At 45.0% G+C, this 18549-nt stretch overlaps 1 protein-coding gene and 1 long non-coding RNA gene across 2 annotated transcripts in view; one reads left to right on the top strand and one right to left on the bottom strand.

Annotated features, from left to right (window-relative positions):
• LOC307212780 overlaps positions 1-18549 on the top strand; it is a 362404-nt gene that overhangs the window by 299335 nt on the left and 44520 nt on the right. The window lies entirely within an intron of this gene.
• C1D (C1D nuclear receptor corepressor) lies at positions 1721-17836 on the bottom strand. The gene is made up of 6 exons (XM_079970200.1): positions 17680-17836; positions 15153-15335; positions 10659-10833; positions 7520-7586; positions 7025-7080; positions 1721-2022 (listed from the first exon to the last, which is right to left on the bottom strand). The coding sequence occupies exons 3-6, from the start codon at positions 10797-10799 to the stop codon at positions 1846-1848; spliced, it is 441 nt and encodes a 146-aa protein (XP_079826326.1). The 5' UTR covers positions 10800-10833; positions 15153-15335; positions 17680-17836; the 3' UTR covers positions 1721-1845.

The following is an 18549-nucleotide window of genomic DNA, read 5'->3' as shown; positions in this document are numbered from 1 at the left end:
TGATCCATGCGATGGTCACCTCCAGACTGGATTATTGTAACTCACTCTACGTGGGGCTACCCTTGAGACTGACCCAGAAACTCCAGCGGGTGCAGAATGCTGCAGCAAGACTCCTTATGGGGTCTTCGCTGCGAGATCACATTCATCCGGTACTATACCAGCTGCACTGGCTCCCGGTGGAGTACAGGATCAGGTTTAAGGTGCTGGTTTTAACCTTTAAAGCCCTATACGGCCTAGGACCCTCGTACCTACGGGACCGCCTCTCCTGGTATGCCCCACAGAGAAACCTACGGTCTGAAAATAAAAACATCTTGAAGATCCCAGGCCACAGAGAGGTTAGGCTGGCCTCAACTAGAGCCAGGGCCTTTTCGGCTGCGGCTCCAATCTGGTGGAACGCTCTGTCACAAGAGACCAGGGCCCTGCGGGACTTGACATCTTTCCGCAGGGCCTGCAAAACAGAGCTGTTCCACCAGGCCTTTGGTCAGGGCGCAGCCTGACCCCCCTCCTCTGGCAATCTGCACAGAATTTTGCTTATTGGTTGCCATAAATTTGATTTTAATTAATTTTTATAATGAAATGTTTTTAGAATCGTTGGATTATTTTGATTGTTGTTAGCCGCCCTGAGCCCAGCTTCGGCTGGGGAGGGCGGGATATAAATTATTATTATTATTATTATTATTATTATTATTATTATTATTATTATTATTATTATTATTCTGGGCAGCCCTGGACCTCCATATACACTTTGCTCAGGTCTGTGCCCAGGAGAGGTCATTTCAGTGCTGCTAATGCAGCAAAAAGCAACGTGGGAGGCAGCAGTAAGGAGTTATAGTCTCTACAGCCACAGCAGGCCCTGTGATTCTCCAGGAGTCTGATTGCAACTCCAGAAGAGCACTCCATTGTCTCTTGAGAAAGATAGATGCCAACAACATGAATGGAACTGACGGGGGGGAAGCACTCCAGCAAGAACACCAACTAAAACATTATCCAGTTGAGCTAGAGCAGGGATGAAGAACCTGCGTCCCTTCAGATGATATTAGACTGCCAACTTCCATCCGCTCCAGCCAGTATGGCCATTGGGCAGAGAGGCTGGTGGGAGCTGTACAGAAGTGCAGCCACTTCTGGAGGTTCTGTCGTTCCTGAACTAGAGCACCAGCAGAACTAGAACGGAAGGAAACAATTCTTATTAACAGCCGATTTATTCAAGAAGATACTTGATAAAACGCAGCAGCTAAGCTGGTTTAGCATGAAAGAACTGCACACAAGTGTCAGATGCTGAGCAGATACAGTGGTACCTCGGCTTAAGTACTTAATTCGTTCCGGAGGTCCGTACTTAACCTGAAGTACCACTTTAGCTAATGGGGCCTGCTGCTGCTGCTGCTGCTGCGCCGCCGGAGCACGATTTCTGTTCTCATCCTGGAGCAAAGTTCCTAACCTGAAGCACTATTTCTGGGTTAGCGGAATCTGTAACCTGAAGCGTATGTAACCCGAGGTACCACTGTACATTTGAACACGGATAGTGCAATCTGCAAACTTTCTGTCCGGCAGTAGTTGCTCTTAAGCTGCCTAGCATATGGATACCTTGTCGTGTTTCCCAGATCAAAAGACAAATTAGCTAGAAGTTCTATTTTGTAAAAAGTAGGTGGGTTGGACGACCCTGATTAGTTAATTTCAGCTTCTCTATCAAAAGTCAAAATAAACAACAGGATCTGAGGCAGGGTTACAAATCTCAATTGGTTTTTTGTTATAAATTTATTTCGCCAAAATGTATTTTTACTGCATAGGAAACATGAAAAATTCAATTAAAATATTCATTCCGCCTACACCAATGAAAACAGGGAAATCCTAGTGTGTTTTCTTCTTTTTGGCTGGAACGGGAGTTCTCTTTGCAGACTTGTTCTGAGCTTTGGGTTCATAGAGGGCACTCCGCAGAAATCTTGAAGCGGCTCCTTTATCCAGCCTGGCAGCTTTTTTCTTGTCCGTTATCTCTTTGACTCTGTTCATGTAGGTTCTTATTCTCTCCTGGAAGACATGGAAAGATCACACTTTCAATCAAAAAGGTGTAAGAGGTTGTTAAGTAAAACGGTAAACAAAAGACCCACCCCACACTATTATTTCCTTGCACATTCCAGAATTCAACTTCGCCAAAAACTAACTCACAATGGAGACTCTCCTCCAAGACGAAAATCTAATTCTCAAGGGCTAAATGCAAAATTCATGTCTGAGATCCTTTTGTTAGTGTTGCTAGCTTAGCTCAGGGATGGAGAAGCTGCTCCTTCCAGCCTCCTCAAGGACTCCAGCTCCCATCAGCCCCAACCAGCAGGACCAATAATCAAGGATGATGGGGCTTGTAATTCAGCAATATCTGGGGGGCCACAGCTAAGGCAGCCCTGCACTGAAAAGGGCCATGGAGCAATGGCTAAGCAAGGGAGCGCATAAACCTGGACCGATTGCCCTGACGACAAAACACGCACCACTCAGCCTCTCTGACGTGGTCCAAAGGAAGGCAGAGCAGTAAGTTTGGCACCAATGTGCATTAAGAATGCATAATTGTCCATTATTTACAGTAGTGGGGGAAGCAAGAGAGGATTGTGGGTTGCCTCAATTGCATCTCAAAAAGCCAGCCAGCAGAGCTATTCCAAGTGGTGCGAAGTTTATTTATATCTAAGTGAACAAAGTACTGGAGCCCTCGAGAGCCTGCTGGGACATGTCTCTAGGGACCTAGTGGATAAAAAACTTTGCCACCATGACAAGTTGGGACACCATGGTTGTCAGTCGCCACGGGCAAGGGTCTTGAGCGAACTGTGTGCTGTGGGTCGGTGTGGTCTGACTGGGTGACTGAGTAGAGGGCTAAGCACATGACACCAGTTCTAGAAGAATTGCACTGGCTATCTGACTTTATACTTTGCTACTGACCTACAAAGCCCTAAACACTGTTTTAAACATAACTCTTAGAGGGAAAGGGGGACCTGTAATCTTCTTTTCATTCCCCATTACACTAAAAGCGGAACCAAAATAGCCTCTCCAAAAAAACCCACGCCCAGTGGCGTAGCGTGGGTTGTCAGCACCCGGGGCAAGGCAAGTAATTTGCGCCCCCTAACCCATGGATTTGCGCCCCCTAACCCTACTCCTAACCCTAACCCCCAGATGTTGCGCCCGGTGCGGCCGGCCCCCCCTGCACCACCCACCCACGCTACGCCACTGCCCACGCCCCATAAGCACCTTTAACTTGCTTCCAGATTATCCAGCCTATTTAAACCTGCAGTTCTACTTGCACAACTATTAGTAGAACACACTATCAGATTCTTTTGAATCACCTGGAAGGGTAGCTGTGTAAATTCCAAAGCATCCACTCAGCACAGTTGTTTCATTTAGATAAAATGTCATTTCAGATGGCAGTGGTTCAAGGAAGAAAAGGATTCTATGTAGATGGGGTGTATAATATAAATTATGTGGCCTCTTCACCTCATGGTGTCACCATAGAAAAAGGCAGGAACTGGTGCCAATGATCCAGAAAATGCTGGCCCTGGTAGGGATTCTGATGGTGTGGCTGCCATTTTGTCTCTGCTTCAGGCAGCATAATGTCCTGGCCTGGCACCGATCTTTTGATTAAGATTTCCAAAATTACGAGTATACGGAGTTCCCTTTAATCCCATTACAACAAACGTTTGATTAGATAGTGACCTTGTTTTCTCAAGACCATCGTAACATGTTGTGTGATGGCCTCAGGAGTGCTCCAACAAGCCGTAAGAATAAATGGCAAGCCTATATGTCAACGTAGGTAAAAGGAGCTGATGAAGAGATTTACATTCAATGACACAATGTAATGGATTCTCACAACCTGATTGAAAAGTTCCACTGAACCGATCATGTATGTTCCCTTTGGTCCTAAGTACCAGACATGCGGCAAGATAGCAGTGACTACTGATTGAGGATCCATATGCAAGATAAGGATATCACGTTATCCTTCAAAGGAAATACCATCCACCTCTCTCTCCTTTCCCCCACCCCCACTTCATTATACAATGTTTACAAGGAACTAGAAGAATTGGAAAATAATCCCTTTCCTCTCAGGGAGTTCAAGCTTTCAGCAAAACGAACAATTCACACATCGCTTGAGATTTTCAAGACTAAATATATTTTCTATAGGCTATACCGACATAGCTTTGGGAAGAGGTAAGAAAAATTGAATGGCAATTTGGTTCAGATAAGATCTTGGAACAAATGCAAATCTTCTTTCTAAAAGAATGCACCGCAAATCTAGCCACACGTTATGTATGGGCATGAAGCTATAGTTCTCTATGCAAGAGTAACTTTTATTCTGCAATTAGTTCTGCCAACCATCTGCTTTTATGGTTACACACTGTTCATTGTTTTAGCAACGATGTGTGCGTGTATATAGAATAATACAATGTATATGTCACAACTATTCTGATAGATTTGATCTGCAGTTTTTCTATTCTTCAAGCTAAATCATTTGATTTGATTCTTGAAGTCAGCAGAATTTCCAAGGTATCCAGCCTCATATACTGTACTCATGTATCTAAATGGAATATAAAGACAAACTGAAAAGATTTATTGTAGGCAGTAAATATGTCACTAATGTAGAATTACTGGACAGTATACATACAACTGGTGCCAAAAAAGCTTTTAGCTTTGTTGCCGAACTGGATTCTTTACTGCTGAGAAAATGAATTAATGGAGGGATTGGAAAAGGGGAGGGAGAATCTTTTCCCGTTTTTGCTAGTAAATCAACCACATGATACTTTTAAAGTCATACAGGAGTAAGGAAAGGTAGCCTCAGAGATTAACACAAGTCCAAGTATTTATAGGAAAACACACTGTACTGGAAGTTATAAATAATTATTAGATGTGCAACATTTTTCCATTCCGCAAGTGAAAAGGTGGCTGGCACAAAATTCGACTCTCAGTAGGGAGAGGCATCAGAAACGATTGTCTGACTTTTAACTCGTAGCCCTTTTGGAATTTCACCGAGACTGAAACTTCTGCTTGCAGAGACAGACAAGACTGTTTCAAAGAAACGCTCGCCTCCTGGGAATTCCTTCCTAGCTTAGGAAGGTGAGCAAATCATATGAACAATCGGTCGTACTCAATGGTGGCTTTGCTTCAGCAAATTTTCACTGGAGGCAGTACACCAACGCATGGAGGCAAAAGCTTTGTATTTGAAGCAAGTGTGGAAAAGTGGTTAGCATAGGCTCTACTCTGATGTACCGGTGGTATTTGACTCCAGTAAAGCTGGCTAAGAGGTATAAAAATTCTTCTAATTTATGCTGGAAATGCAAGGAGAAAGAAGGTACAGTTTTTCATATGTGGTGGACGTGTAAAAAAGTAAAGGAAGCTGACCTGGATGGTCGCCAGATTCTGTGTACAAATCTGTAGGCACAGACCATCGCCCAACTCAAAACAGTCCGACATGAAAATCCCCAAACTCAGCTCTATGGGTGACTCTGAGTCAACTCCCTGGGATAGTTCATTGTTGTACATTGTTTTAATTGTCTGTTTTAACCATATTTGCACATCAGTTTCTAATGTTGTGAGTGTCCTCTATTTCAGAGGCTTCTACTCTGCAGCCTATTATAGTTGTTTTAACTGCGAGTCTTTTAGTTCTTATGCTCTTACAGTTGTTTGAACTGCGTGTTTTTATTTGTTTTTAGTTCTTATCTGTTTTAATTATCAGTTTTTATCCATCCATTATCCGTGTTTAATCTTGTATTTTATTCAGATGTTTTATCCTATGCTTGTTTCTTTGTCCTTATTTGCTCTAACAATTATCAGTTTTAAAAAAATCCTAACTGCTATTTTGTTTATATGTTGTTGTTCTTGTTGTTGTGTTTTTTTTAATCCTGGTCTGTGACCGTAATAAAGTTCATTCATCATCGGCAAGTAAAGGGCTTCTGGGAAATGGTATACAATGAAATTTCAAAAATGTTTAAGAATACGTTTTTTAAAAAATCAGAGGCTTTTTTACTAGGAGTAATAGGAAAAGAAGTGCAAAGAAGCAAGAGACTGTTTTTGTATGCGACTACAGCAGCTAGAATGTTACTTGCCCAGAATTGGAAAGAAGAGAATGTCCCAACAAAAGAAGAATGGAAGACTAAGATGATAGACTGTGCCGAAATGGCTAAACTTACTGTGAAGATCAGACACCAAGATGAGGAAAAACACAATCAAGAATGGGAAGATTTTACAGATTACTTTGAAGAATACTGTAAAAATCTTAAAACATTAGCAGGTTTGATGTAACATTTGTGAACTAATAATAGAATTAGGAGGAAAAAAGAAGTTATAATTAATTGGAGAGATATAAGAGAATTAAAGGGGGGAAATGGAAAACGGGGGGGGGGAGTCATTTAATGCAAATTTTGAAAATTGAAAAATAAAGTATTTTTTAAAGGGGGGAAAACATAGGCTCTCTCAACCTTGGTCCCTAGATGTCTGGACTACAACTCCCATCATTCCTAGCCAGAATGGCCAGTGATCAGGGGAGTTGTTGTTCAAGAACACCTGGAGATCCAAGGTTGAGGAAGGCTGGGTTAGCACTAGAAGAGGACTCAGGAGATCAAGGTGCAAACAGCCATGAAGGTCTAGGTCAGGCATCCCCCATCTTTGGCCCTCCAGATGTTTTGGCCTACAACTCCCATGATCCCTAGTTAACAAGTCCAGTGGAGGGATGATGGGAATTGTAGTCCAAAACATCTGGAGGGCCAAAGGTTGGGGCGCCTGGTCTAGGTGGCCTTGGGCCAGTCAGTGACTCTTAATCAACCTCAGAGGGTTGTTGTGAGGTTAAACTGGGGTAGAGGAGGAACCAGGAATATCACCTTGACATGTTTGGAATAAAATAAAAATATAAAATAAGTTTATAATTGAGGATCCATCCATGAACACACAGAGAGAGAGAAAGAGAGAGAGGATTTAACATTGTGCAAGCATTTATCCCAGGAATTTTGCACTGTATTTTAAGTAAGAATCTGATTTTGTACTGTATTTTATATAAGAATCTTACCAGCTCCTGTTTCACTGGGTGCTCCTTTGGATTAATTCCTTGTGTGGCAAGATATACTGTAAAATGAATTTTATTAATCAATATTATTATTGTTGTGAGAGACTTTAGCAATAGAATCCTCACTACACATCTAAATTGCAAGCACACATCAATTGCAAGACTGTAAAGCTGTTTTGCTAAACTGAACTCGGTGGTATTCGTCATAATATAAAACGCCTAACAGCTGGGTAAAATGGGATCAAAGGCTATACGGAGAATCAGAAGGGTTGCTAGAGGAACCAGAGAACAAGAAAAGGGAATTGATCAGCTATTACAAAAATGGCGAAGGCTTAAATAATTAAGCTTTTCTTTAAGTGTCACTTATAAAAGTATAGTGGCTGTAAAATCATCATTAGAAATAGGATGGATACTTAGCTGCCGAGTTGCATATTTAAATACGCCGTTACATGCTAAAGTGCCTAAATTACCACCATAAATTTCATACTCCGCACTCACCCCAAAACATCGAATTCAATGTGTAAGCAGAGACCAAATCTAATTTTGCTTGTTCAAGAGGATCCAGCTAAAACACAAAAGATACAAACGTCATCGTGTGCATTTCATTATCTGAGACATCAAAAAAGGCTTCCAGCTACAGGAACCAATTACTATCACAGTATAGCGTCAATGCCACACTCCCCCCAATCAGGAATCTAACAGTACTTCACAGAATTCAAAGTTCATTAAAAAAAAAAAAATCAAATTGTTCATGGAATCCTACCCAATAATTTCAAGTAAACAAATTTCTAAAGAATAGAAAGTAATATTTATGTTGGCATGATCTGCATTTGGGGGCTTCACTTTCAGACACCTAATAAAATTGTCCCATTATATTATTAACTACCCAACCCAATGAAGGGACGCGGGTGGCGCTGTGGGACGCGGAATCCCCATGACAGGGTGAGCTCCCGTTGCTCGGTCCCTGCTCCTGCCAACCTACCAGTTCGAAAGCACGTCAAAGTGCAAGTAGATAAATAGGTACCGCTCCGGCGGGAAGGTAAACGGCGTTTCCGTGCGCTGCTCTGGTTCGCCAGAAGCGGCTTAGTTATGCTGGCCACATGACCCGGAAGCTGTACGCCGGCTCCCTCAGCCAATAAAGCGAGATGAGCACCACAACCCCAGAGTCGGTCATGACTGGACCTAATGGTCAGGGGTCCCTTTACCTTTAACCCAATGAAATGTCAGGAAATCCATAAAGTACAGTCATACCTCGGGTTACAGACGCTTCAAGTTGTGCATTTTCAGGTTGCGCACCGTGCCGAACCCGGAAGTACCGGAATGGGTTACTTCTGGGTTTCGGCGGTCGCACATGCGCAGAAGCGCTAAATCATGCTTTGCGCACGTGCAGAAGTGCCAAATCGCAACCCACACGTGCGCAGACACGGCACTGAGGGTTGCGAATGTGCCTTCCGCACGGATTATGTTTGCAACCCAAGTGTCCACTGTATGCTGAAATAAGCTAATAACACAGCTCAGCATCTATGTACCCGTTCTGAACATTTAAAACGATTCACATTTTTTCACATGCTTCACATAATTTGCAGGAATATTTGCAATAACTCTGTAAGGTAAGGTAAAGGTAAAGGTACCCCTGCCCGTACGGGCCAGTCTTGACAGACTCTGGGGTTGTGCGCCCATCTCACTTAAGAGGCCAGGGGCCAGCGCTGTCCGGAGACACTTCCGGGTCACGTGGCCAGAGTGACATCGCTGCTCTGGCCAGAGCCAGAGCCAGAGCCGCACACGGAAACGCCGTTTACCTTCCCGCTGGTAAGCGGTCCCTATTTATCTACTTGCACCCGGAGGTGCTTTCGAACTGCTAGGTTGGCAGGCGCTGGGACCGAGCAGCGGGAGCGCACCCCGCCGCAGGGATTCGAACCGCCGACCTTTCGATCGGCAAGTCCTAGGCACTGAGGCTTTAACCCACAGCGCCACCTGCGTCCCTTACTCTGTAAGGTAGGCTAATATTATTGTCCCTGAATTGCAAGTGGAGGGGCAGCTTCCCAAAAGCCAACTGATCTGATTCTAACAGGACTTGAGAGTTTGCAGTTTGGGAGCTTGCGTATACTCCCAGGGAAACAAGTGGATATTTCAGATCTTTCCATGGGTGAAAAAGAGAAGCCCACAAAAGAGAAGCATCACTGTTCCACAGGAGGGAAAACCATGTTAGAGGACAACACAAGGTATTCCAGGGTCCTATGAATCCTTGTTCCCCCAATACTCCCCAAACCAACCCCAAAACTGTGCCAGCCTGGGAGCGGGCCTATTTTATCCTCCTCAATCTGCTGCAGTCAATGGGAAGGAAATATATACATATATTTTTCATGACTGTGGTAAGGTAAAGGGATCCCTGACCATTAGGTCCAGTCGTGACTGACTCTGGGGTTGCGGCGCTCATCTCGCTTTATTGCCGAGGGAACGGGCGTTTGTCCGCAGATAGCTTCCGGGTCACGTGGCCAGCATGACTAAGCTGCTTCTGTCGAACCAGAGCAGCGCACGGAAACGCCGTTTACCTTCCCACCGGAGCGGTACCTATTTATCTATTTGCACTTTGATGTGTTTTCAAACTGCTAGGTGGGCAAGAGCAGGGACTGGGCAATGGGAGCTCACCCCGTCACAGGGATTTGAACCGCCGGCCTTCTGATTGGCAAGTCCTAGGCTCTGTGGTTTAACCCACAGCACCACCCGCGTCGCTTATGACTGTGGTAGGAAATAGTAACTCCACCCCAGCCCCCAGCAAGCTGTCTGGGCTTCAGAAGTAGCAGTCTCCTCCACCAATATCACCACCAAAGGAAGCTCTATGAGCCATTATGCTACACCACTGCTCCCATGTATTATCTACTTGTCATTCCTGGCAGTGACCCAACGAGGTAACCTCTGGACCTTCCTCACAGCCAACTACGAAAGCCCCAGGTGCTCGCAGAGTTGCTTCTCTTTACAAGCAAGGAAGGAGTCCTACGGCACTGGTGGCTATGGATCATTGCCACCTGTACTTAAGTGTACAATGCATGCAGGGATATTGCAGCTGTACACCAAAAGGTAGAAACGTGTGTTTTTTTGGCTGTCAAACCCAATCTATCATTTTGTTCCTACAGGATTTCCAGGAAACTCAGGTTACATGAGTGTGCAGCTTACAAGATTGAACATGGATGCTGTCAAAGAGCTGAGTTGTCAGGACCGTTGTGTTTATAATTTATTCATGTTTGGAAAGCTTCGGGGGTGAAATTCCCTGATGGACGAGTTTTTATTTTGCCCCAAAGAAATTACAAATTGGATTTTAAATGTTAAGGTACATCGATACATGTACCAAGGCCTCAGGCAGTGCCTTGTGCTGTTTCTGGGTGTTGAAAGTGAGAAAGAAAAGATACTTCATATATTCTTTTAGATCTGTTCTTCCTACAGCTGCAACACCTAGATTTTACATTCTAGGGAAAGTTTATTCTAAAACCCCACTTCCAGAAATAAGGCAAGCAGAGAACGTACTTTGGTTTCTGGATGAAGTACAAGCCACCCTAATATGAAAGACCGCTGGGGACCCTCCCTTCCACCATCGATTAGTTAAAAGACAAACACTGTTGTGCCTTCACCTGCTTCTTACCTTCTGGAGAAGCTCACTTCTCGACACAGACATCATAGTCTTCAACATCTCGTCCACAAAACCAAGAGACTTATCAAAGGCCGAAAGGTAATCATGGATCTCTGCTGGGTACTCTTCTCCAGCAAGATCACTCTCTGACATTATGCTCTACACACAAAAACCAGGACAGGTTTACCTATAGTACAGGCAGATAAACAGAGAAAAATTAGGCTCATAAAATGGTCCACGAGCTCTTAAAGAAATCACTTACGTCAGCCTATGGGTTGACAGTCCTGGATAACCAAGGGAAGTCTGCAAGGTTGGCAACTTTTTTCATTTTGAACAGGTTTTCAAATATTATCATGATAGCATAGGTACCACTTTCATGCACCTCATGAAAGTGTTAGAATTCCTGCTCCATGATTGCAGTCATGGGATTGTTGTCTTTCACATGACAGTGTATGCTTTGATTCCACAGAGTGGGAAGTGACGGAGACAGGATGTTTGTGTTACTGTGCTCCGTGAAGTGGGACTATTGTCCTTTGTTCTTTCTTTGCTGTCTGATGCTAGAGAGAGAGGGAGCCATGTTGCAGGGCTCTGTATATGTTTATATGTAAATAAAGTAGATCAGCCAAAATGCTGAGCTGCTGAGGTCTCTTACGCAAGCTGCGCAAACTCTGCGGACCCCTAAGGGTACCGATGTCTGTTGGCATCGGCCGCTGTGATGTTCGAGCAGAAGAAAGCTTTTGAAGCTTCTGAACGATCAACCAGGAGGGAGGGAACATGCCAGTTGCGCATGTGTCTCTGCCAGGGTCCTCCTCGAGAGTAGGATGCGCTCCTGACAGAAAGCCACCATCAACTTGGGTTCCATGACAGAAGAAAGGAAAGATATAAATGTAGTAAAATTAATAAATGTGCAGCACCTAGAAGGGTCAGCAAACTTTTTCAGCAGGGGGTTGGTCCATTGTCCCTCAGACCTTGTGGGGGGCCGGACTATATTTTGAAAATAAATGAACAAATTCCTATGCCCCACATATAACCCAGAGATGCATTTTAAATAAAAGCACACTTTCTACTCATGTAAAAACACACGGACCGTCCGCAGGCCGGATTTAGAAGGCGATTGGGCCAGATCTGGTGCCCGGGACTTAGTTTGCCTACCCATGACCTAGATCATACTGGTAACATTTAAAGCAGAAGGCCCTCCAGATGTTGTTGGATTCCAGTTCCTACCAACCCCAACCAGCATGGCCCATCATCTGGGATGATGAGAGACGCAGATGGTGAACATCTGGAGAGTCACAGAATCTCCGCCCATTTTAAAGATTTAGATTTGGGTTAAGACTACTTTTCATGCTGCTCTCTGCTCACCCCTGGAACCAGAATGCTGATGTTGGCATGAAAATACCCCATGTAAATACATAATTTGATATTCTACTGATAACAATGTGGGAAACAGACAATGGAGTTCAGGGAACCAAATTGCAAAGATATCATCTGAATAGTGCTTTTTTTCAAAAGAAAAGGGGCGTGGGCCAGGAACATGGATGTCTGCAAGGTCGGCAACGTTTTTCATTTCCATCACATGGACTCAGCCAGAAAGCACATTCATAAAACAAATGAGTGCCCCATTAGCTCTCAATGAGAAATTGTACACTCCCACTGATTCAGAGGGTGGGGAGCAAACTACTTTTTATTACCTCAAAAAAGACACACACAAAACTGAGCTAGCAGAGGCCAGAGTATGCCCTCACACTTTGACAACCATGACCACAGAGAATGTGCTGCTGCTATGGCAGAGTTTAAAAGTTGTTTGGACAACTGATTGGTCCACTTAACTTAAAAAGTTTGGATCATTTAAAGAGGTATCCCCAAATTGACCACAGGTCAGTGGCACAGCTTTTGTGTGTGTGTGTGAGAGAGAGAGAGAGAGAGAGATCAGATCCCTTTTTAAGATGGCGGCTTAAAACTTGTGTTTTAATCACTTAGTTCAGAAATCGGTTGCAACTCATAGTAATGACTAAGATTCCAGGCAACACCCCTAGTTTTGAGCAGTTGTGTTCAAGCTTTAATCTTCAATAAATAAGACCATTGCCTGCTTCAACAAAACAGTTGGTTGCCAAAATCAACACAAACTGCTATGGAACAGAAGTTGCTAAGGGGGAAATAAAGCAATGTGGATGATTCCATATATCTACAGGCAATCCTGGACTCCTTGTTTATTTCCCTTACTTAATCTGCAAAACAATTGCTTCAAACTATACAAAAAAGGTACTTCCTACATACAACAAGCAGAAACTTGATCAGTTTCTGGCCTGCCTTTCTGCCACAAGCCCTGTGCCAAAACTGAACGACGGTTCTACATAACAGCAACAAAAATTTCCTTCCAAATAATCCCAGTTCTGAGAGAAGGCCAGAAAGTTGTTTTTTTTTTTAAGGGGGGAAATAGAGTAGAACATTCTGCAGAGCCACTAAGCAAGGAATGTATAAAAGGGAAGCTATTCTGTGGGTAAGCACACTACTTGAATCAAATGTATATTGGCCAGTTCCTGCAAAATGAAGGCACGACTGAATGATGCTGCAGGAATGATTTTAAAAGGGTGACCCTTATATTTCTTGCCCATAAGTACTGCTTACAGGCAACCGACAGGAATAGCAAATCTCATGGCCAGCAAATCTCTCCCCCTCCAGTCCACTTTGAAATTGGTAAAGGTCTTCAGCTGTTGTAGCTATTGCACTTTGCTGTGCTAAATGGTACCTGATTTTTAATTGTATTTTTGCTGTGGGTCTCTGGGAACCTCTAACCTAGACTCTTCCATTCAGATTGGAGAAAAGGTTACACACAGGTGTGCTGTCCCACGTTTTGGGGCAGGGAGGGAGAGAGGCTTCAGAAATAAATACACCCCTCCTTGTTTTTTCCCTTCACCTCATGCCACACTAGAAGATAAAGTACCATTTGTGGACACTTGGAAATATATTTATGGTTTTGAAAAAATACAGTGAACTTTATTGTGCTGATATTCCAAGTGTGGTGTTGCAGAGAGTTGGTGGGAAGAGTTTGATAACTGTTAATTCACAAAGCTGTAGCCTTAAACTATTACAGAGATATGAATAGATGTAAGGACAAAATGACCATGAAAGCATTCTCCAGAAGGCTAATAATTCCAGGACATCAAACCTGTACCTCATTTTTTAACAGATATATCCAAAATTTGAAAGGGCTCGCTTTCTACTTGCTTGTTTTTTAAAATAACGGCCTTGTGTCGGCAGGTATTTAGAAGTCTGTGTAGTACCACCACTTCAAATTTTATTCGTAGGCTTTTACCCAGTAAAGAAAGTCGTCCTCCAAACATGCTTCCCCTCAGAAACGGCTAATTCTGAATATCATTATAGGCAGGCATAGCTAAGGATTGCGCCCATTCAGCTTTCTCCCTCCTTCTTTCCCTTACAATAGCCATTGTACTGGGGGTTTAACATATATAAAGCACCATATCTGATTTGAATCCGCATAAGAACATAGGGAGAGACATCACCTTGCCAACAAAGGTCTGTTTAGTTAAAGCTATGGTTTTCCCAGTAGTGATGTATGGAAGTGAGAGCTGGACCATAAAGAAGGCTGATCGCCAAAGAATTGATGCTTTTGAATTATGGTGCTGGAGGAGACTCTTGAGAGTCCCATGGACTGCAAGAAGATCAAACCTATCCATTCTGAAGGAAATCAGCCCTGAGTGCTCACTGGAAGGACAGATCCTGAAGCTGAGGCTCCAATACTTTGGCTACCTCATGAGAAGAGAAGACTCCCTGGAAAAGACCCTGATGTTGGGAAAGATGGAGGGCACAAGGAGAAGGGGACGACGGAGGACGAGATGGTTGGACAGTGTTGACCAAACTGCGGGAGGCAGTGGAAGACAGGAGCGCCTGGCATGCTCTGGTCCATGGGGTCACAAACAGTCGGACACGACTAAACGACTCAACAACAACAAAGAACATAAGGACAGCCTACTGGACCAAGCCAATGGCCCATCTAGCCTCTGCTCTCACAGTGGTCAAACTGAGGCTTGTGGGCAGCCTGCAAGCAAGACCTGAGCTCTAAAGCAACCTCCCTTCTTCCAGCAACGAGTATGCAGAAGCATAAAGATCCGATAGCAGAGGCCATTTCTGGACCTTTTCCTGGTCTCCTTTACCAGGAAAGGAACCTTTATCAGCCGCTGGGTTACAATTCTCTTGTGGCCAACCTTCTCGGGAGTATGTGTCGGCAGCGGACAGGCAGTACCCAAAGCGTTCTGGATTAAGTAATCTGGAATAAAGACCGCCCTGTTTCAATTAATCCTCTCTCTTGTCTGTTGTGCACAGTCCACACGTTGCCGTCACAGCTGCCCAAACACTTGCACCTCAGCACAATGCAAAGTACTAGGGTGCAAGCATTCAGAAAACAGTTTGGGAACTCCAAAAAACAGTATGTGGACAGAGAACACATGATTTAAGAAGTAGGGTTAAGTGAGCAGAAAACAGTACCTTGCTTAAAATAATCCGGAATCGGATGCACTTTCACCTATAGCTGTTGGAGGACAGTTTCCCTTGAGTGATGAAGCTGAAAAGCCTTCATCCACTCATTTGCTGTGTTTTGCAGAACTCAGTTTAGGCAGGTGTTTTATTTGTCGATACCTCCTATCCCCTTTCTGTGTAGTCTTTCTCAAGCTGGCAAACATCAAAAACATAAAATATATTTAAAACATATAATATGTTGTGCAATATATAAGCAAGCACCGATATTTCACGGTGTAATTCAAGCAACAGAAACTGCCATGGCCAATAAAATCCCATCAGTTAAAAGCCGCTTTCAATGCTGGACTGAAGGGGCCATTCATTGGGCCATCCATAGAATAGGTTCCTTTTATAACACAAGCCTTCCTTAGTGGCTGCCAGTCTAACTTATCATAAAGGCAGGCTAACAAGGAGGCCTCTCTGATGCTTATCGCAAAGGATGGCAAGCTCTACAGGCTGTGTACACATTAGAGGCCTGAAACGTAGTGAGGTCACATCCACACCCCAGGCTGAGCTGCAAGCTGCTTTCTTGGTCGATGTTCACACCACACAGGTGGCAGGGCTACAGATTCATCCCAGGCCCGTAACCAAACTCCAATTCACTGAAGCTGCCATCTGTGCCAGTGCAAGGGCTGTCTGAGCCTTTGTCAAGAAGCTACAAGGTACTGTGGCTAATGCCACGTGGACTCAGCTACAAACCAGTGTTCGAAACTCCCATTGTTCTAGGCACATTTTGTGACGGAATTTCATTAGCGTGAGCAGTTTCTGAGCTCTGGGCACAGTACTAAGATTTCAGATTAAAACTGCAGAGTGGAGGGAAAGGACTTTTTCTACCTCCCCACTGAAGAGTTGAGAAGAGACCCCTTAAGAATATTAGGGGGGTGGGCAGGGGAAGGACTAAAAGGTAAAGGGACCCCTGACCATTAGGTCCAGTCGCGGACGACTCTGGGGTTGCGGCGCTCATCTTGCTTTACTGGCCGAGGGAGCCGGCGTACAGCTTCTGGGTCATGTGGCCAGCATGACTAAGCCGCTTCTGGCGAACCAGAGCAGCGCATGGAAACGCCTTTTACCTTCCCACCGGAGCAGTACCTATTTATCTACTTGCACTTTGACGTGCTTTCGAACTGCTAGGTGGGCAGGAGCAGGGACCGAGCAATGGGAGCTCACCCCGTTGCGTGGATTCGAACCACCGACCTTCTGATTGGCAAGTCCTAGGCCCTGTGGTTTAACCCACAGCGCCACCCGCGTCCCTAGGGGAAGGACTAGACCATGTGAAAAATTAACTTAATATTTTAGCGGCAGTTCATTCATTTTAAGTTTGTATTCCCGTTATTAAAAAGCACACCTAGGCATTCCATTCTTGCACCCATAACCTAGGTTTTAGGGAGTCATTCAGCTCCTAGCTTTCATATCTCAGTTTCTAACACTGCTTCAAACACATGTAGTGGGAGCAGGCTGGAGTCAAAGTAGGCCGAAATGTGCGCACAGCCAGTGTCCTTCAACTAATCTGGCCCCAAACACAAAGGGTTGTACAAAAAGGTAGCACACTATTTTCACTGACTCCACCCTCCATCCTACTTCATCTTTCTGGGCCATAATCACATAGGACCGGCTTCTCCCCACCCCTGGGTGGAAACAGAGGCAGCAGATGCAACTCAAAGGAAAACCCAGCAGATGCAAGTCAAAGGAAAAAGTGCTTCATTAACTGCAATAGCCAAATGAATTGCTCAGGTCCACATGCACACCATGCATTTAAAGCACAAACAAGCACACACACCCCACAATTTGAAGCGCATGGCTCCTCGCTCTCCCCTCAAAAAAGAATTCTGGGAACCGAAGCCTCTCTGGGGTGGAAACTACAATTTCCAGGGTTCTTTGGCAGCAGGGGGAAGCCATGTGCATTCAACGTGTGGTGTTCTGCACATGTTTTAACAAATGCTTAGTGTGGATCCACTCTAAACACGAAATACATCATCAAAACAAAACAAAACCACCCCCTCCCAGAAACACATTTTTAACACCCTTTTAAATGTGTTTGTGGAAGGGAGTGGGGAGAAGGGGGTTACTGATTTGCTTTCCTCCTGTTCTTGTTTTTAATATGCATTTTGTGTTTTTAATGCTGGGATCTAGGGATGAAGGGCGGTATACAGAATAAGTAAGAAAATGAGAACTGCGGAGAGCTTTTCCTTTCTTTGCTTTTCTTTTGGGGGTTGGGGGGTGTTGGGGGCACTTTCCAGAAGAGGCCCCTGGGCGATCCCGTGGATCAGGGGACGCTTCGCGGCCGGATCCAGCAGATCTCCCCCCCTCCCCTCCCCGGAAAGGCGCAACCAGCTCTGGGCCGAGGGACCCCGGAGCCCACCCGCTTTGGCGCTGCGGGGAATGCAGTCCCTCCTCCGCCACCGGGCTAAACGGGAGGCCGGCAGCGCCTGCCTGCCCGCCCGCCTGCTTCCTGGCGAGCCGGGGACCCCGCTCCTCGCCCCGCGGCGCTTCTTCCTACCTGCGGCGTGGAGACGGCGGGCCTCGGCTTGCGCGCTGCGCTCTGACGCAGAAGCCGGGGAGGCGAGCCCAGAGTCCCGCCCGCCTGCCTGCCTGCCTGCTCAGCCGGCCGGGCGGGCTTGGGCTTGGGCTTGGGCGAGGCGGAGCCGCGGAGCCTTGGCCGCCGAGCGCGCTCCTTCGCTGGGAGACGAGGAGGCCGGGCCTGCGCAGCTCGACCCCTCCGAGCCAGGGGGGTCCCGCGGGGCTCCGGCCCGGCGGCGCGCGGGGAAAGGCGCCGCTTTACGCACACCCGGGCGAGAAGAAGGGAAGGGAAGCCCTGGCCTTGGGGGGGGGGGCAGATTGGAAAGAGGGCCTTCCTGAACGTGAAAAGGATGTTGGATATGAAAATAATATGGCATTATGCAAAAATATGCAAAAATGTAATAGAAAAAGGGTGAAAGACAAAAGTTTTATTATGTCAAAAGTAAATAATATGTTAAGGGCGTTTAAATATAAGGAGGAAAGATTGGAGACATAATAGAGTGATTTTAATAAGAAGAAATGAGGGTAAGGATTTGCTGTATCTGATTGGGTAAAGAGGAACACAAAAAAGGGAGGCGTGAGGAAGTCAAGAAAGAAAGTTAATCAAATATGAATTTAAAAGCTGGAGTTTTTATTTGTTTTGTTGGGAGGAATTTTATTTTTCCTGTATCTTGTTTTTCTGATCTGTTTTATGTGTATTTTTGATTATGTTTTTGTATTTATTTTTTTGGGTTGTTATGTGTTTTCTCCTTTATAAAAGCCTAATAAATATATTTTTTAAAAAAAAAAAGGAAAGAGGGCCTTCCTAAGGGGTGTTACCGGAAAAATCCGAGGGCTCCCTTGGACAAAA

Source organism: Podarcis cretensis (genome assembly GCF_951804945.1).
Source record: "Podarcis cretensis genome assembly, chromosome: 3".
NCBI classification, from domain to species: Eukaryota; Metazoa; Chordata; class Lepidosauria; order Squamata; family Lacertidae; genus Podarcis; species Podarcis cretensis.
This window is presented reverse-complemented; position numbering and strand designations above follow the sequence as displayed.